Raw genomic sequence first — 21,335 nt, forward strand, 5'->3', positions numbered from 1 at the left:
CCCTTTGCATTCAGAACTACTGGGTGTTGTCAATTCCAACATTTGCGATAAGCTCGTATTGATGAGGAAGAATGTTGTCTTATCCACAGCTGACTGTCGTACAAGGATTAAATTAACCTTAATAATGGGATAAAATACTGACTCCTTGCTCTTATTCTCTGCACTTCCTGCCCCGGGATTTGGAAGAACTTTCAGTACATATCGATCATCCTGCTTCTGCAGCAAAACCATTATATCCTCAAAGAGTAAACCATGAAGTTGTGTTGTTGGACTCTTCTTCATTATCAACAAACCATCGTGTATTAATTTATGCTGTGTCAAGTCGAGATTTTGCATTAGTAACTGAAAATTGCAAGAAAACATATTTTTAGTCTTCATTTCTCAACTTGATTCTTTTTTTTTTAAATATTATTATTTTTCATACCTTAATTTCACTACTAATCTCCTTATCGTGGGCAGCTTTATCCAATTTCTTCTGGATAGTTTGCAATCTGTTGAAAAATTAAATTGAATTTAGCAAAACTCTTGAAGTTAATTTTGCAGGAAAAAAAGTTCTTGACTTTGTTTTCTTAAAATAGATTTAAAAAAAAATACAAACTTGTGGGCATCTTCTGCCACTCTCACAGCCTGATTCACGTGATTAAGGATATCACGTGAATTATCGAGTGCCTTCTGGATGGCATCGGCTTCCGTGGTGTTATCCGGTGCGACACGTACTGTAATTTTGTAGAGACTCTCAAAAAGCAAGGGATACTTTGTAAGACGCTGAAGGGCCGTCGGAAGGAGATCCTTCAACTGGAGACGCCGACATGCTTTATGCGACTCCGCTTTGGTGAGTAATCTTTGGAGATTTTCATCCTTGCGCCGTTTCTCCTTGAGCGCCTCCAATGCAATTTGTTGCCTCGCACAAAATTGTGCGGCATTCTCTTTGAGATCCTCCCCTGATTTCCCATCAAACATCGCCAGCAGCAAATCCCCAATATCCCCCACGAGGGATGCCGAATCGATGCGTCGCTGCTTTAGTTGCATCTCAAATGAACTGTGCAAATCTTTGAGTATCAATAGCGCCGGTGGGAAGAGTAAATGAAGATGTTCAGCATTTAGTACACCAGACTCTTGCAATGGTTGCATAAAGATCCCCTCCAAGAGCCTCAATGTTCTCACATGATTGCGTTCTGTTTGGTAAATTTCTGAAATATGCAATTTCCCCAACATTATAGTATATAAATTTATTTGTTGCTAATTTGATTGAAAATTAATTTTAATAGAGAAAACAATTTGCACAAACCATTTATAATTTCCTGACGCTTCTTCTCCGCATCCGATAGAGCATGGAGTATATCGGCTGCCACGTTAGAGCTCCAATCCGTCTCCAAATCCCCACCACCTTCATCTTCACTCTCAACCCACTGGCGAGGAGCTAATCCAGGATGAGCTCCAGCACCAGCTGGTGGTGCTCCAACTCCATCAAAAGATATACTAGGACTATCCAGGCTACTGTAAATTAAACCACATGGAAAATTACTCGATAATCATGTTATATTGCTTATTATAAGAAACATTGTACTAAATTATTTCTCTGAACTATAAATTGCCCTTTTCATCAAAATAACCCAGATAGATAATGCAATTACTTGCATTGATTTAACATAAGAAAAGAATTTACTCGCTTCTTCTTGAGAAAATTCTGCACATTCCAAGAACCAATAAATAATGGGGTAGATTCTGATACAAATCCTTTCTTATCTTTCCTTACAATTCGTCAGTTTATAAGATTTTAGTTATTCTATAGAAAAAAATCCTTTAAAATTTTGACATTTTACTTCTTAAAATTTACCAAAAATCTTATAACTGACAAAAGGAAAGAAAAGAAAGGATTTTTATCAGAATCTATGCCATTGTTGAAACCTAAACAAAATTACGCGTACACACATAGTTTAAAAAGGAGTTCTAAAAGAAAATTGCTTTTCCAGAGCTCTTTAAAGTTCTTTCTGACTTTTTTTTGGACAATTAATTCTTTATTTTTCTTCTTTTATAGAACGACACCAGGACGATTTAAAAAAAACTCCATTCTGTAAAAATCTTACAACACACTTTTTAGTTGTTAGAAAAGATTTTTGTCAGAATCTACCCCAATAATTGCAAATTGCAAAAATCCCATTTTTTTTACTTTGCAAGGTGGAAAAAAACAGTAAAGTTTTACTTTAAAAAAATTACCACAATAGTAATAGAAAATCACAATTATGACGTCATTGTTAACATTTTTTCGTAATTCCTTGGAGGCTTTTCACATGCTGACCCTAGTAATGGAAAATTGGAAGTCTCCCTAGCGATTTTATTGTTTTTTTTTCTACAAAATACTCCTACCCCGATTATTTCTGAGAATTAGAGGGGTTTTTCATACAAAATTGCGTAAGCCCCTTTGTGAGCTGTTTTTTGCATTATAATTTTTATCAGTGAAAAAATAAAAGAGTGAAAAACAATTTAAAATTCATCAAAAAAGTATTTTTTGTACTTACTTGGAAGATAGACTAGAACTAGAACTGGCGGGATAATTGGTGTTTGTAAGTCCCAATTCCACCTGCTGCTCATCACTATTGATAAAATACAAAAAAGAGATATTTTTTGTAATCAAAATTGTACAATCATTAAAATAATTGCTCAAAGAGACGACCAAAATATCATTTTACCTCTCTGTGTGGACTGCCATTCACTAAATAATTCAATAATATAGCGGAACATTAAATTTTTAGCGGTTCTAACGATACTTAATTAAACTTTTTTTTTTAAATCTGAAATTCAAAACGATGCAAAAGAAATTTTAAAAATTTATTCATTATAACTGTGACATGTCTCTCTAATGCATTGAGATTTAATAAAAAAGAACTTCTTCATTGCTTTCGAAATTATATCCCTTTTTCAACTTTTAATTGGGATATTCAAATTCACATATGACTGCACCCTATTAATACAATCGTTCCCTATAGCTGATAACAATAGGTATACCACATTCATTTACACGATGATTACAAAATTAGTGGAAATTTTTTCCACAGTGCTGAGCAAAATCAATCGTAATAAAGTTCAATGTGAAATTTACCATTAAACAACCCCTAAAAATATACAGAAGCACCCTATAAAATGTATGACAATTGAGCTTTTCTCCTATTCTATGAATAATTCACACCTGATCTACAATATAATTTTTATAACACATACAACATTTTGTACATAGTTTGTATGCATTAAAATAGACAAGTTGCGAGCGAAGGTGAATAAAAAAGGGTGTGAGCATAAAAAGGAAAAAAAAATGCTAGTAATTGGCTAGTTTAGTTATTTAAATGGCGACTTATGTTGTTTTCTATTTAAAAAAAATATACAGCAGTGTTTACGTATCACGTTTTTAATTTTTTGCTTTTTTACCCTTTCGCATCCACGAGAAACATAGAAACATGCGCTCTTTTTATCGTCATATTTATTCTATTGATATTCTCAGAAAACATTTCTCCGTCTTCTTTGGCCTCTTTTACGTGAATTTGATGCATTTCTAACTTAGAAAACTCATTGAATTCTTAATTTTTTTTAAAAAAAATAATGTTTCACGTTTTGATCTATTAATGTCCCAAAAATCGCGAAAGGGTTAATTTTATGATTTTTTTGTGACACAAAAAAAACGAAGGAAATTATAAGGATATATCCTTCATTAGATGGAAATTCTAATTGTTTAGACTTGAAATCAAAATAGAAGAATATAAAACTTCGAAAGATAAATTGCATTTGAAATGTTATTTGTGTGTAAATATATAATTATAACAGACATATTTACGGTGAAAAAAAATGCAAGATTAATAAAAGTTAAAGAGCGTTCTACGAGGAACCACTGTAAATTGCACCTTTTTGCACATCTCTCTCTCTCTCTCTTTTTGGGCTTTTTTATCACACAAACTCATCGTCAATTCCTGAGGATTCTCTCAATGTCCACTAGTGTTAGAATTTAGGAGAAAGCATAATACAAAGAGGACGGTATGAGATAAAAAAAATCAGCGAATGACGACTGTTGGGAAATCTAAAAATAAAACTTCATTCCTAAGACACACTGTGGAGCCCTTCACAACCTTTTGCTCTCTACCTATTCATTTTGCACCTAAAAGCACCCAAAAGGGGTGGTTGGTTGAGACATCTATGTGATGGCAGAGAGCTTTGTGTGTGAAACTCCACAACAGTCAGTGTTTGATACGGTGAAAAGAGTCGAAGCCAATGTAGGTTCACCTTCTCACAGTTAATTTGATTGGGTGGAGTAATGTGGACTCTATATGTGGGCAATTTGAAACAACAACCCCCATCAATGCGTCGTTCAACTCTCCGCGAAGCATCATAAACTTTATTCTATGTAGCAATTTATGTACAATACAGTACATACTTATGTACATACAATTGCATATATTTCGTTGGATATAAAAAAGCTCTAAAACAAGCTTTTGACTTTTGACAAACTTTCCATTAACTTTAGAAAAAATAAATAAAATAAAAGACTAAAGATTGACTTAAGAACATATTACCGGATATTGGTGATGCTTTTCATAAATGTCTGACGTATAACTTCAGTCAATCTTTTCCAGAATATCTGATAAATCTTTATCCCTTTATCGTGTTTGATAAGATAATGAGAAAAAAAATCTGAACTATTGAGTTTTTTTTCGTCTCACCTATTGAAAGTAACAATTAAATGCAAAGAATTAAAGATGAATATCCAAAGGAATTTCTTTGATAAATTCTTCAAACATTTCCAAACGAATTGCATTCATTTTATCTTATCTTTGTAAGTGAAAAAATTCTCACTTGAAGTCTAAATCAAATAGAAAAAGTTCCTCAAAGTTTATAAGGCAGAAACAAGTTTTTCTTTTGCAAAAAAAAATTCTACATTAAAAAAAACAATTAGATTCTAAAATCTTTTGTGGAAAACTATTGAATTAGAAATTGAAAGGAGTGTCTTAATTTTCCATATGACTTAAAACTCTCATAAATAATCACCTAAGATTGTAAAAAAAAAAGAAATTGCCAAAGCAAATTCTCAATTCTTTTTAGGAAAATAAATATGAAAGTACCTAATTACCAAAAAATATAAACAATTACGTATTTATTATGGCTTGAAGCATAAAAATATCACGTCAAAAATCACCAAAGAAACATCAGTGAGAATGTTTCACAGATTTGAAGAGACAAAAATCACAATTATGGCGTCATTGTTTGCATTTTAGAGCAAATCTTTGGGGAAGTATTCCAGCTGATCCAAAGTGTGGAAAATAGGAAGTTTCTTTGATCTAGATCTCTAGATTTTTCTTATTCTATTTAGATTTTCTACAACATTACGTGTTTGATTCTTTTCTCGAATGAGGGGTTAAGTTAATATAAATAAAAATGAATAAACTCCTTTAAATTCAATTTTCTCTGTACATAATTTCTTTCATTGCAATTATAACTGTGTTGACAGTATACTACATGCATATTAGCAAAGAAATCAACTGTGGGAGTCCATGTGGTGGTATTTTGTCGTCATGATTAGTGCTATGTGATATGTTGTGTGTTATACGTTACATATTATGGGTATAATAGTGGAGAGGTGCCACAAAAGGGGGAAGTTGGGGGCAGCAAAGAGGGGATGACTTAGTGGTATAGTTGGGTGTGGATATGCCGAGGGTGTTAAGTAATCAATATATGTACACATGCTGAGGGTATAAGAAGCATATGAAGAGTGACAAGAAATTTTATTCACTAATATCCCACATATACAGATACACTTCCCCCGCACACATTAGCAAATGGTGCGATTTTTCCGCCATCGTACAATACCCCCTTCGAAAGATGATCGAAGGTGAATCCATTTGAGATTTATATGGTGTGATATGATTTCTTTTGAACGTTTATTGAACACGAATGTGGGTAAAAGTTGGCAAAAAAAAATGAAGAAGAAATGAAGTAAGGGCTTTGTGTGGAGTGAGTCAAATGGAGCGACTCACTTTGATAAGACAACACGTATATAGTTCTTTTTGCACCTTCCCTCATCCCTATATAAATTCTTCTTGTGGTACATTGATTTTGACTTTTTGTACGCATCTTGCTGCACTTATTGCCGTCTTGGCTTTTAAAAGACTTGAATGAACTTTTTTCATTGATTATTATATTTTGTTACAATAAAATGAACTCGCTCGTCTCGACTCTTACATTTGAAATTGTTTTATTGATGTACAAAAGAGAAGCTCCTCTATGTCGGTTTGAATACATAAAGTATATTATAAAGTTAGATTGCAATATGTAAATTGATTGAGAGATTCCACGTAAAACAATTCCATTTCTTTTAATTTCTTACTCAGAAGAAACAAAATAAAAAATAAATCTATTAAAGAAAATTATTGCATTTTGTGCGAGAGAGATGGAAGACCAACTTTGGGGCAGGATGGTTTTGTTTGTAAACAAACTCACAGCTACAATTAAAGCGTATTGCCTCGTAGGATGGCCACACGAATACAATGAAATTTTGATAGTCGCGCATTTGTTGGGTGAAATGGGGGTGGAGAAAAGAAGGTGAAAATACGAAAGCCATCATTGCCAAAGTAGACCAACGAACCACCCCCTACCCTCAAACCAGCTACACAGTTTATCATCCTATAATGGTATAATGGCCAAAAAGGGACCACATAGCCCTATACATAGGGGAGGCAGAGAGAATGAAAAAAGAGTTGTGTGGAGACACCATCATTTTGGCCACACTAGTTTATGATTATTTTTTATTATTATCCCCCGCCTTCCCTCCCCCACCCAGAATTTCCTCTACACACTCTAATCTGTTTTTTCCTTTCCACACGGTTTTTTTTTCTCTACAGACTACCACACTTTTGGATAAATTGCGTCGAAGTTTTCTTTTTTTTTTCATAAAAGAAAACCCACACAAATATCAAGAGAAAAATTTACATTTTCAACATTTGACTTTTTTGTCTTATTCCCATTTCTCATCTGGTCAATCAACTAAAAGAGAAAAGAGGAAGCCACCGGACGTTTGAGTTTTTGCAAATTCAGTGCCAACATAATCACAGGGGAGAATATTATTTTCCACACATTTTCTTACAACTCTATTTGTTTTTTCTTGGAATTTAGTTTAAAAAAATTGCAATTCATTTAGAAATCTCTTAAATTCCTTTTTTTGGGAAGTGCATACTTTTAGGCGCATTATGGTACAGTGGGATTTAGTGCATATAAATCCTAACTAATGTACTGACGGTGAGTTCTAAGAAATGTGAATGTAAAATATATCGCTGATATACACTACTCGCGAAAAGTTTCCGGGCAAGGCTAAAATGGGATATTTTTGAAGGCAAAATTCAAATGCCTATATCTTCGGCTGTGGTTAACCGATTTTAAAAAATTTACCAGTTTTGGAAAGGTACATTTCTCACCTTTCCAAAACTGGTAAATTTTTGAAAATCGGTCAATCCGTTCGCTTTTGGCAGCCATTTTGGTAAAACTAGGTAGAAGATACTTTTTTCAATATTTTACAATTTTTCACTTTGACCCCTTGCATCTCGGCCGTTAGTGCACCGATTTTGATGAATAGAGTATCGTTGGAAAGGTAATTTAATTCCCTTTCCAAATCTGATAAATTTTCGAAAATCGGTCAAGCGGTTCAGTCGTGACAGCCATTCTAGTGAACCATAGTGAAAAAATACACTTTCGAGTATATCTCAGCCTGTGGTTGACCGATTTGAACAAACTCGGATTCAAATGGTAGCTAATCATGTCCCCTAACTTTCAAAAAAAATTTCATCCCGATCGGTCATGTGGTCCTTTTTTAATGTTTTTTTATGTGATACCCTTATGTTACAAATAGGGTACCCTAACTTCAGGCGTTGACCATTTAATTTTTATAAGTTACACTTGGTCCAAATTTCATCAAAATTAAAAGTAGACATTATTATCTAACTTTTAAAAAAAATTTCACTCAAATCCATCAAGGGGTTCTCCTGTAATGTCATTTTTTGTGGAACTATGACCCATTTTTGCGTTAAAATTTGATATTTCGACTCAACCAATTTACGGCCCCTGGAGTGTAATTTGACTCAAATCCTTGTTAAATCGGCTTAAAAATGTTAGTAATGGTGTTTTGGACCTTGTTTTGACTCATTTTTTTCAATTTAATTGAAAAATAATTTTGACGATTTTTCGCCCAAAATCTTAATATTAGTCACCTCAAGAGCCACAATATGACTATTAGCAGATTTCAAGTTATAAATTTAATAATTTTATTTAATTTCAAATCCCATTGGCATAACAATATAAAATAAGGTCAACAACGTTTGTTTAAAGATTTTGAGTACAACTTGGGTTATCATTTGGTAGGGGAGGGGGGGTTAGAACGGTTGAGAGACAAAAATCGCGTATAGTTTCACAAAAAATGACATTACAGGAGAACCCCTTGATGGATTTGAGTGAAATTTTTTTTAAAAGTTAGATAATAATGTCTACTTTTAATTTTGATGAAATTTGGGCCAAGTGTAACTTATAAAAATTAAATGGTCAGCGCCTGAAGTTAGGGTACCCTATTTGTAACATAAGGGTATCACATAAAAAAACATTAAAAAAGAACCACGTGACCGATCGGGATGAAATTTTTTTTGAAAGTTAGGGGACATGATTAGCTACCATTTGAATCCGAGTTTGTTCAAATCGGTCAACCACAGGCTGAGATATACTCGAAAGTGTATTTTTTCACTATGGTTCACTAGAATGGCTGTCACGACTGAACCGCTTGACCGATTTTCGAAAATTTATCAGATTTGGAAAGGGAATTAAATTACCTTTCCAACGATACTCTATTCATCAAAATCGGTGCACTAGCGGCCGAGATGCAAGGGGTCAAAGTGAAAAATTGTAAAATATTGAAAAAAGTATCTTCTACCTAGTATTACCAAAATGGCTGCCAAAAGCGAACGGATTGACCGATTTTCAAAAATTTACCAGGTTTGGAAAGGTGAGAAATGTACCTTTCCAAAACTGGTAAATTTTTTAAAATCGGTTAACCACAGCCGGAGATATAGCCACTTAAAATTTGCCTTCAAAAATATCCCATTTTAGCCTTGCCCGGAAACTTTTCGCGAGTAGTGTATATACAATACATATATCAAAAATATATACAATATCACTGCAAAATACAGAATTATAATTTTATGTCTTTTTAGGATTTCTTTTAAAAAGTAGGGGTAACTGGGGTAAAATGGTGAATCGGGAAAAAAATTAAATTCAATATCTCATGAAATATTTTGTCCTAATCATTCGTATTCAGTTAACAGGTGCTTCTTACACCTCTTAATAATCCCAGAAAGCTTTAGTTATGTAGAACGAATACTTTGGATTTTATTGAGGAAAATAATTTTCCGATGTCTAAAGTTACTTTTACCACCTTACCATATTTCAATTCTTACCATCTTATTCTGTTTAATATATTATGAAAATGCATTTTTTCAATAAAGCAATTATTGCTGAACACAAACCTATTCTGAGTTTTCCCACAAATTTTCCGAGTTTTCTATTATAAAGTTTTCACTAAAAGGTAGCACTTGGGGCAAGACGGTGAATATTTTTTGGGGTAAAATGGTGAAAAATTTGCCTCCTTCCACTCATATAGTGTTTTCTCTCTCTACAATCTATTTTACTATTGACGCGTAATTGAATAATCGCCCAACATTTTCGCCCTACAAAATCAATGTTTTTATTCCATTCAATATTTCACAGATAATATGTATTAGGTAGATTAGGTAATATAAACAATTAATTAACTCGAAATAATGTTTTTTTTCGTAATTTTTCTTAAAAAATTTCTCCTTGTTAAATAAATTATTATATTGATTTTGCTACCAAAGTAGCTACGAGTATGAAATTCCTTGTCCGCTGGGTTTTTGTTGCACACAGATCTGACGGGAAGTTGTAGAAAACAAACAAATGGAAGTGCTTTTCGACAAAATTTGTGTTTTATCAATTTTATAGGACTAAAAAGTGAATAATCATTACGATATGGAGTGAAATCTCTCAATCGAAACAGGTATGTTTATCCCAGAGCAAATCAATAACCTCTAAGACATGGATTTTCAAAGAAAAACGCATTTGAAATTCATTCACCATTTTACCCCAGGATTTTTGGAACAGGCAAATGTGGAAGGGTTTGAAAAATGGCCTAAAAAAGCATTTTCCCGTTGAGATAGAGAAAAATCGTCTCAGACAAAGTTGTAGCCCGGAAAATTTGCTATAAGATAGTTGTCATGGGAAATCTCAAATATTTCTATGGAACTCAGGAAAAATTGTCTCCCAAAAATTCACCGAATTACCCCAGGTTCCCCTACATATTTTGAAGGAAATTTGGTGGTAGTAGATTGAGAAAAAAAACAAATCCGCAATTCATTGAATATTTTTGTTGAATGAATCAGTTTTTCCTCCAACTCACTTTTCCTCTCCAATCAATCTTTCTATAAAAATTTTGCTGTACCTCACACACGCACACACATACTGAATAAAATTGTTTTATATAAACATTTTTCCTAAACATTTCCCATCAATATTATCATCACCCACACCCGCTGAAGTTTTTTCTCTCTTTTTTTCCTTTAATCTCGCATTTTTGTTAAATTCATCCATATATATTGCACCTCAATACAAAGGGGTGAACAATTAATGAAATAAAAACCACAATAAAGGATTCCAAAAAATATAATTCATGTGCAATATGTACGAAAGGTATTGCATAATTTTAAAATATTAAATAAAATTATTTAACCGTAAAAATTAAATATTTTTAAATTCTGGTGAATTTTAATTTTGAACCTCAAAGAACGAAAATAAATTAGTTCGGGGAAACCATCTTTGTAATTGAATATTTCTGATTTATAGGAAATAATAAATCCAGTTATTTTCCATGAGTCCTATTTCCCGAAAATTGTACAATGTCAAATATTATTTTTATAAAATTTTACATAAATTTCTAACGAACAATTACAAATTTATGTAAAATTTTATAAAAATAATATTTGACATTGTACAATTTTCGGGAAATAGGACTCATGGAAAATAACTGGATTTATTATTTCCTATAAATCAGAAATATTCAATTTTAAAGGAAAACGGAGCAAAAAGTCACAAAGGGACTAGAGAAAAGCACAAGCGAGATATTGTAAAGGACATTTTATATTTCTTAGGATATTTTCATTTTAAATCATTTTTTATCAAAAGTATTCTCTCTCTCTTTTTCTGCATGCAGAAATTATCATAAAAAATATTGAATTTTAGCAGTGAATATTTAGGTCTTATATCTGCTCGTTGTGACTACAGACTTTCTAATTCGGGTGGGAGGGTGGCAAAAAAAATCTATTAGCTAGTATTTAAAAAAAAATATGTAAAATTCAATATTCTCACCATTTTTAAACTCTAACAAAAAATGCAAAAATTTGAAAAAGAAATTTATTACAGTCGTGATCGTGCAGTAGGACCGTCGTCAAAAAAAGTTCTCCGCGGTGAAACGGCTGCAGAATGAGGAATTTCGCCTTCGCAGTGGGACAATTAGTACTATTGGAAAGGTAGGATACCAATTGTCCTACTACGAAGGCAAAATTCCTCATTTTGAAGCCGTTTTACCGCGGAGAAGTTTTTTTGACGACGGTCCTACTGCACGATCACGACTGTATAATATTACCACACTGCTCTCAAATGGATTGAGTAAAAATTTTAATTTATGTATTTTATCTCCATTTTCATCTGTTGTTCCCCAAAACGTTGCACTTAATCACCCCTTTGCTCGTATTACTCACCAATTCGCACTTTAAGCACTTCAATCTCAACGGAAATTGAAATAAGAATTATCTATTTAAAAAAAATTCTGTACATTTTTCTTTCTTATTTAGATCTCAATTACACGCGTTTAATTTACAAAATGCATTAGAGAGATAAAAGCCACAGATTGACATTGTTATGAGGTTTATATTTTTTCAGGTGTAAAAATAATCAAAACATATCAAATTGCCAATATCATTTTTTCCATCAAATTCAATTAATTTCAAAATTATAAAGCTTAAAAGAAACCACAGAAAATGTCAATCAGACAACATTAAAAATATTCATAAAAAGAAATTTTACAATTTATATTCACTAAATAACTCCTTGTGTATACACAAAATATTTAATCACACAATAATGTCCGATTCAATTGGAACTAATCAGCTAAAAAAGATGCAGGGATTTTTTTGTAAATTAAGAACCGCTAAATTTTGTAATTTAACTTATTTATCAATTCATTTAGATTCTGTAGTAAGAACCGTCTGGGGCTTTATCAACAACCCTCTCCCGACGACGCGTAAGAAATAGCCACATGAGAAAGATGACGTAGAGATAGAAGAGCATACTTAATTGATTCGCAATAATATATTCACACAAATCTCTTATTCACATATAAAAGGGGTTGCTTGCTTGCTCTTGCATTCACTGCGACAACGTTAACACAGAACCCCTACGCGACACGCACTGCAAGAGATGATATCAACGATTGACTTGATTCAGGTGCAAAATATTCTTCACCACTCACGAGATCCCATCAGTCACACTGATTATTTGTAGTGGTTTGGAAATATATCGCGGAAGGCAACTCCAACTATGTGCTGTATGAAAACATCCCGTGAGCACGAATGAGAATGCCTCCTCGTGCCAATTACGGCTGATAGAGTAAGATAGAAGGCAAATGTAGGGAATTTTTGCGCAAAATCGCGCGAAATCGCAGAAAAATCAACCTTTTTCCGCGCACTCACACACATATTATACAAAAATATATGAATCATATATGTTGTACATATAGCAATATCCCCACATATGATATTGGAAGGTGCAACTAAATCCTCACCAACTGTTCCTCCATCCCCATTGGTTGTAATTGTTAATCTTTGGGTGCGTCAATCAAAAATAAATCACAAAATCATCACTAAATTTTCGTAGGAATGGTTTCATTTCAAATTTAGAAAAAAGAATTCATTGTTCTCAATTTTTTTCTTAAATAAAACTAAAAAAAAGAATAAGAGTCAAATGAGAGATTCTAAACAATTCTATATATCATTACCCATAATAAGACATATTCGGTCCGGTTTAGCGACCAAGAAATCCTTAAAATTTCAGATGAAATTTCAGCTAATTCAAAGTTTTTTTGATCACAGAAAATGATCCCATTGTAGAAAATAAATTGTATTTTGTTAAAATTATAATTTAAATTAAAAAAAAAAATATTCAGCTCTGTTTTAAAGCTCTGTCATGAGAGCCTCAAAATGAATAAAGTCCTTTTCATAAATCATAATTGTCGACAAATTATCATCATTTTTTCCGTTCCAAAAATAGCTTCAATTCTGACAGTGTTGGAGCAAAACACTCCAATATTGTGATTATATTATATCTGATAGCCCCCTCCACCCTATTTCCCACTATCAAAACCTAATCATTTGGCAGTCCAATCAGAGAGTGGCGTCGAAGCCATTAAAGTTGGATGGACTTGAAATTGCTATTAAGATAATTTTTTTGTCAATTCTTTTTGCATATAAGTAGGTACTCACTTGGTTTTAGTTAAGCTCGGATCAGACGTCTTCCTCCTATTTGTTCGATTCCGCTTGTGTGATAATCTCTCTTTGTAGGATTCCGATCGATTGACCGACACCGGGGCTGATTTTGATTTTGAGCTACAAATGAAAACAAAATAAAAAAAATATATTTTAATAAAAAGTTTTATTGAAAAGATGATTTAAAAAAGCGGCCTAGAGGCTCTATTCACACCCATGTCTGCGGAAACTCTTACGCCCGTGTTCCAGGAATTTATGTGCAATAATCCTTGTCGATACCCAATGTACATAGTCACTACCAAGAAGATTACCAACACCCGGAACTGATTCGAGCGTATTCCCAAGAGGAATGTTCATTGTCACAAAAATTAAAACTATATATTTTGCTGTGATTTATTTCACTCTTTCTTCTTCTTCCTCTGTGACAGACAATGGATCTTTCCTTCGATTCAATTAAAATTTTTACATGACAATTTAAGAAAATAAAAGAATGTATATCGTACTCCACGTCTGACCAGTTCAGGGTCTTCACAAGCAACTGATAGTACGCAAAGTATTGGTTAAATGTATTATGTCGAAATGAATACTACATACAACCACAATTTTGCTTTTTCTTTCTCATAAATATAACAACACAACCCCACAATTTTGATTAGATAGTACCGCATGACTTAATAAATGCACCCCATATCTCTTTTCTCCCGTAAACTTTTTTCTCAAATCTTCCCAATTTCTAAGCTTTTTTTTGCCTTTGATTTTTCTTTAATAAATTCTTAAGAATTTAATTAGAATTAAAAAGCAATTTCAAAAGGAGTCTATTCATATTTCTTGTTATCAAGCTCACTGTTCACCGTGCGTTCCATCAATTGAAATGCAATGGGGGCGTGGCTTATGGTTTTTTAAACCCATATCTTATATTTTTAGCAGTGATTCGTTAAAAAAGAACAATCACTTCACTGGAAAAAAAAACTTGTTAGGCTTTGATTAGAAGAATATAATTAAAAGAAAAAAAAAAGAATTTTTTAATAAAGTTTAAGAACCAATTTTCTTTTAAAAATGATTATATTTAATTCCAATGACTATGAATTATGTAATTTCAATGAGGATAATTCTTCATAATTAAATTGCATATGTATGCCTGAAGAAAGATACAAAAATCTTCGAAATGTCATATTACACACAGAAAAATTTTGACCAAAAATGGCAGTAAAATGGGCAATTTCTGCAAGTGTGTTCACTCGAATTCGACTAATACGATTTTTTTTGTTTATAATGGGCCTTATTCAGCGACCAAGAAACCCTTGAAATTCGCTTGAAATCTTGAAATTTCAGTACAAAATTCAAAGATTTCAAGGGTTTCTTGGTCTCTGAATTAGGCCCAATGTTTTATTAGCTAAAAATGAAGGAAATTTTAAATCTTTTCAATATTAGATCTTGTAATTTATTCGCAAAAACAAACAGAAAATGATCCGTTTATCTTTTCTTAAATTTTTTCATTTTCTCTTGTTCTCTAATACACCGTTCCATTCAACTAATACAAATGTGAATAGACTCCTTTCGAATTTTGTATTCTCAATAAATTAGTTAGAAAATGAAATAAAAATTGGGAAAAATAAACAAACAAAAAAGTCAATGAAATTGAGAGTGATACAGAGAGTGATTTATGTGAAATATTATTGGTACATACCCATCGTGTGTGGGGCGGTCAGCAACAGGTGCACCAGCTTCACAAACATCCGCAACAGAAGGTGACTGAAAATCCGCAGAAACACCCCCGGAGGCACTACCAACGCTACCATGTGAATGATGGTGATGATGGGAGCTACCACCACTGTCTGGACGTCTATCTGATGGTTGTCGTGTCACAGATGTACCCAGAGGGCGATCTGCAATGCAAAAAATATAGGAGATTTTATTAATTGCAGTTTAATGAAAGGTACGATTAAAAATTTAATATAGTTAAAAAGCAATATGTAGTCCAGGTGAGTAAAAAAAAATATAGGCACTGATTGACAGATTCATTTATTGATTCTCGGCGATACGAAATGTCGGGAAAAAATCATAATTGAAAAATATTCCAAAAATTACCACAGAGAACATTGAGTGCTGACCCTGAAGATTGTCTTCGGGTGCCTTTTCTCTTCTTCCCCTTGCTTTTCTTACTCCTACCCGTGCTCTCGCTCAATTTAGCTGCCACGCGCGATGTTAGGGAATTCTTCGGTGAGACACTCTTCAGTGTCACGGTCACTTCCTGTCCATCCATGCCACTTTTCAATTCATCGCTCTGAGACACAGCGACGTCACCTGCCGCCTCGTCTGATGGATTGATGACATCATCGCCCAATTTGTTCGATGATGTTGTTCCACCAACCGATGAATCGGACAACGATTTGCGTCTGATACGATCAAATTCCTCACTACTCAGCCGCTTATTCGCATTGGCCAGTGTATACCTCAGGAGGGCGTTTAAATTCAAATTTGAATGTGCTCGTTGGGATTTTTTACCCGTTGTCGTTCCACTTGAACTCTTTGACGGATCAAGAATGGGTGGTGCGGAGATTTTTCTCCCTGCCGCCATTACAACGTGCAAACACTTCCCCTTTGGACACTCAATTTCCGCACAAATCTTCCCTTTCGATGAACTTTTGGCAATTCGATTATTTTTGTACTTTGGATCCGTCAGGAGAACCTTCTCCTTACCCCCACACTCATCAAGGAGCAATTCATCATCAACACTTTTACTTTTCTCATCAACTTCATCAACATGATGCTGCTCCTTCGATGGATACTCCGAGCCAACACTCTTTGTCTTCCGCCCACGAATGCGATTCTTAAAGCTGGACACTCGGAAACGATCTGAATCAGCATTCGTACTACTCGATGATCCTGGACGAAACCACATTTTCACTTTAACTCCTTTAAAAGGAGTTTTCACACCAAAGAAGAGATAAACATCCTTCACCACCAATCCATTCCAATGGAATGATATCACTCTAATTCACTTTTCACTCTTCAATTAGGTTTTGTTTATTTTTTTTATAGTTTTATAATGAGAATCAAGCAATATCTACAATCAGGAAAAAACACTGATAATGCGTTTTTTTTCTTATCATTTTTGTGTATTTTTGTAATTTTCACACGATTCTTTATCACCCTAAAATGATTATGGGTTACAATTTGCGCAAACGAAGAAATTTTTAGTGCAATTTTGAAATTAGTTTCACTGTTTAATAATTTTCAGAAAAACAAAAAGTTCATTTAAGAAATCAACAGAAGAATATATAATAATGTGCATTTTTAGTGTTGGATAATTATCAAACTAAGCCTTTAATTTGTAATTGAACATAAAAATGTTCAATTACAAATTTCATTGAAAATCAAAAAGACTCCCTATAGAAAATCATTAACACGTTAAGAGTCAGTTCTTAATCCTATTTTGAAATTATTTTTTTACGTGACGTTTCATAGCGGTAATTAATTACCCGGCTGGTCTATGATATACTTTTCTTTACTTTATTATAAGTCATTTTCTTTTTAAAAATTTTAAACAAAAAATTGTTCAAAGAAAACTATTTTATGGTTTCTTATGCTCCACAAAACTAGTTAAATTTTTTTAATCTGAGCGGATTTTGTTTTTTCTCTTACTTTTCACAACCGTGTAAAGAATTTTTTGCTTTCTGCGAATTTTCTTGAAGTGCTATGCTATGTGGATTTAACTTTTCAAAAATTCTGTAAATCTTTTTTCTCTGAGTATTTCAGTTTCTGGGAATTTTTCTCAGTGTCTTGTGTTTCTTATAAAAAATATTGTAAAACAAAGTTAATTATTCTTTTCATAAAACAATTTTTTACTTTAAAAAAATCACTTAAATAAATCTTGTGCATCGTTAAAACTCTTGAGAAATTTTGTAGAAAAAAAATTTGCAGTGTAAAAATCTTAGTGTATCAGGTAAAAATTAAAAAATCAAATATAATGAAGAGTTAAAATCTCATTAGATTGATAATTTTTCTTTCATTGCAAAAAAAATCCCAATGAATATATATTGAGTTACGCAATCCCACAATGAGTACCACATGTATTAATAATGCCTATAGGAAACTCTTTATTTGACTTTTTTTTGCTATCCACAAACTTTTCGCCTTCTCTACCAACGTGGCAGTGAAAGAGAGTCTTTAAGAAGTTCAATGTAAAAAAAAAGAAATACAAAAATCTGCAAATATTTGCTTGAATAAAATTCCTCAGTGCTCATTATTTTGCCTTGAAGAACGTGACATTCACCAATATATCCACAATATTATGTACAGCGTATATTGGACATTTCTTCGTGTCTTTTTTCACAAAAATGATTCACATTGAGAAGGTTCTTTTTTTTATTCTCTGTCACAAAATGCACTTTCATTGCATATCTCTGGCAATCTTTCTTCCACCATGCTAATACTATATGAATAAGAATAACATTTTCTATTTTTACTTTCAATGCCTCTTCGATATATATAAAATGCACATTTAAAAAATATACATATTTGTGTAATACATAAATGCCCAATTTCAGTGTGACAAAATTGGCAAAAATTTATTTAGATTTTATGCACTTTTTCTCTGTTGCTTTTGCATCTCCCACAGAGAGACTTTCGCGATGATATCACCCAAAACTGCGTCACAATTTAAACTAATATCCCGCCGCACCATTGCGGCCACTTCATCATACACTGAATTTTCATTTCATTGACTGCTCTTTTGAATTTTCATTCCCTCTCCTTATCGCACCGTAATCACCATACTACACACGTTGTTTGTCTTGAAGCACTGATAAAATATGCTCCTCTAAAATTATCAAGTTTAATGGATTAAGCACTTTTCACATACACACACACACACGTCACTCTAAATCACATAACTTTTGCTTCATTGCACTTTTTTCACCCACAAAAATCACCTTATTTTTGCATCATAAAAAAATACATAAAATATTCCCAATAAATTATATAGGGGAAAAATCTCTTTGTGAGGATGGCAAAAATTCGCGGCTAACGACAAAAGTTTCTTCTTCTAACGACATCCAACTGAAACTAAAAACTTTGCGTTTATACTTGACTTCAAGCCAATAACGTGAGTTTGCCGACACAACAGGGTGATCCCCAACTAATTTCTTTTTATTTGTTTATAATGAAATGAAAAAAATATATTCAATAAAATTAGACGCGCGTGAGGAAAGAAAAATCTCCATTTCATTAAATAATTCATGAGGATTATAAAAAATTTAAATAAATAATTGATAAGTTTTTTTTTTCTTATTGCTTCTTCCCATTCAACAAATTCAGAAAATCTGTTTCCGCCATCTTTTTTTTCCGCCATACATTTCTTTGCAGTGTACCACCCAAAATAGAACTAGCATATATTAAAGAATTCGCACGATGTTTTCACACAAAACTTGGGTGATTGCTGAAAATGTGTAGCAATAGGAGAAGCACAAAAATACAGCCTCATACATGAAGAAGTAAAACAACGTATAAAAAAAACTCTATATGGTTTTTTGAGATCCATTGAAGAAAATGAATTTCCTTATCACCCTCTAATCTCACACCATTGATGGCATATTCACATTGTATATTTGTGAGGAATATATTAATGTTTAATGCTTTGGGTGTTCTAATACACAAACACAAGACGCAGCAGAACAAAAGTCAAAACAGTGTGGTACACCAGCTTGTGGCAAATACACATTTTTTTCCTTCACGTTAAAAATAAATAAATTTTCTATCACCATTGTTTTTTTAGGTAGGACGTACAGCTGTTAATATAATCAATCAATAATAAAAAAAAATATCAACCTGCCACTAGAGGTCATTGGAGGATATATTTGAAAAATGAAAATATAGAAGATATGGGGTTATCACTTTGCATTAATTTCTATGGCCATTATAAAAGATGAACTGCAGGAAAAAATTCTAACTAGAACATTTCAGGGAAAAATTCTCTACAAGGCAAATTTTTCTCTAATAACTTTCTTCTATTCCTGTGGAGAAATGTGAATTTTAAAAGGAGTTTATTCATATTTAGCTCTCATAATATTCTTAAAAGATACAAAGCATATACATACCAGGGCCCCCAGCCGACGACGGCTCAAGCCGCTTGAGTCATCCGCCGATGCGATTTTTCAAGCCGCCGCCGCCGTTACAGTGTGCGGCTGGGGGCCCTGATACATACATAGTAGTAGTAAGTATCGAGCAAGTTCCACTTTGAGGTAGGTCAGTGTTGTGGTGTTGTTGGGGCAGGTCAGTGCTGAGTGACGTCATAGTGGAGTGGGGAAGGTCGGGTTTTTGAAGGGGGAAATTGAGCGAGGTCAGTGCCGTGAGGTTGTTTTTGAGGAAGGTCAGTGATTTATGGTGACGTAATGTGGTGGACGCCATTTTGAAAATTTTATTTTGTCGGCCATTTTGAATTACGTCATGTTTTTGTACGCCATTTTGTATGACGACACATTTTTGACGCCATATTGAATTTTAGCCGCCATATTGAATATTATTCCGCCATTTTGAATTTAAATCCGCCATTTTGAATTGTAATTTTTATATACCGCCATATTGGATTTGTCCGCCATATTGTTTTTAATCCACCATCTTTGTTTTGTCCGCCATATTGAATTTTATCCCTCCATTTTGAATTTAAATCCTCCATTTTGAATTGTAATTTTTATATTTCGCCATATTGGATTTGTCCGCCATATTGTTTTTATTCCGCCATCTCTTTGTTTTTGTCTGCCATCTTTAATTTATGCCCGCCATTTTGAATTCTGGATTTTTATTACACCATCTTGTTTTCTGTCCACCATTTTAAATTTTATGCCGTCATTTTGAATTCTGAATTTTTATTCCACCATATTGGATTTGATTTATTAACCGTTTTTTTAATTTTGAATATTCAATTTGACCGTTTTGATCACCGGCATATTGATTTCGCGCCTTTGAATTGATTTTAAATGTTTGAATATTTAAATTATTGTAATTTTTGTAATGGAAAAAATCTTGATCTTTTATGAGATTTGAACATGCAAGGTTTGAGTGCCCAGTACGGAGCTCTAACCATTGGGCTATAAATGACTTGTCAGGCAGCCCACCATAATTGTGAACCGTACATCCGACCCCCACCTTGATGATTCATATCACACACATTAAATGAATGAAGCGTGGACGAGAAAAAAATTGCCTACTAAGGGAATTTGAGCAGACACTTGGCAACGAAGAATGGGTGAAGCGACACTGAGAAAAATTTCGCGGACTAGACATTTTTCGCGATCACTTCATGAAGTGTATGAATTATGTGGCTTTTATTTGAGGAGAAAAAGACAATATATTTTCAATGTATAAATATTGGGCTTTGAGTGTTGCATTAATTGTATGTGGAACTTTCGTCTTTTTCCTCTCTCTCTATGATCACCGCTTATGTGTCTTAATTGTGTGGGGAAAAATGCAATTTACTCCCATGCATAATTTTCACATGTTTTTTTTTGCCTGCTTTATCACACATCGTGTGATTGTGGGTTAAATTTTTTATAAGTATCTATAAGATTTTGGATTTTTTTTTTTCAGAAATAAACAACTTTAAAAAATTTCATTGCAATAAATTTCCGTTTTTAAAATTTACATTTCAAAAGATTTGCGTTTTTAAAATTACCATTTGAAAAGCATTGCATTTTTAAAATTTACATT

The 21,335-nt window shown here is 33.0% G+C and overlaps 1 protein-coding gene across 7 annotated transcripts in view; it reads right to left on the reverse strand.

Moving 5' to 3' along the window:
• LOC129796382 (rho guanine nucleotide exchange factor 11) overlaps nucleotides 1–21,335 on the reverse strand; it is a 102,065-nt gene that overhangs the window by 20,405 nt on the left and 60,325 nt on the right. For all 7 annotated transcript variants that reach the window (XM_055838262.1, XM_055838259.1, XM_055838265.1 and 4 more), the window contains 7 exons: nucleotides 15,316–15,514; nucleotides 13,626–13,748; nucleotides 2,520–2,594; nucleotides 1,289–1,497; nucleotides 599–1,190; nucleotides 425–491; nucleotides 2–342 (listed from right to left, as the gene is read on the reverse strand). In XM_055838262.1, coding sequence (XP_055694237.1) covers nucleotides 2–342; nucleotides 425–491; nucleotides 599–1,190; nucleotides 1,289–1,497; nucleotides 2,520–2,594; nucleotides 13,626–13,748; nucleotides 15,316–15,514 — 1,606 coding nt within the window. The remainder of the gene's footprint in view (nucleotide 1; nucleotides 343–424; nucleotides 492–598; nucleotides 1,191–1,288; nucleotides 1,498–2,519; nucleotides 2,595–13,625; nucleotides 13,749–15,315; nucleotides 15,515–21,335) is intronic.

Source organism: Lutzomyia longipalpis, chromosome 4 (genome assembly GCF_024334085.1).
Source record: "Lutzomyia longipalpis isolate SR_M1_2022 chromosome 4, ASM2433408v1".
Taxonomy (NCBI): Eukaryota; Metazoa; Arthropoda; class Insecta; order Diptera; family Psychodidae; genus Lutzomyia; species Lutzomyia longipalpis.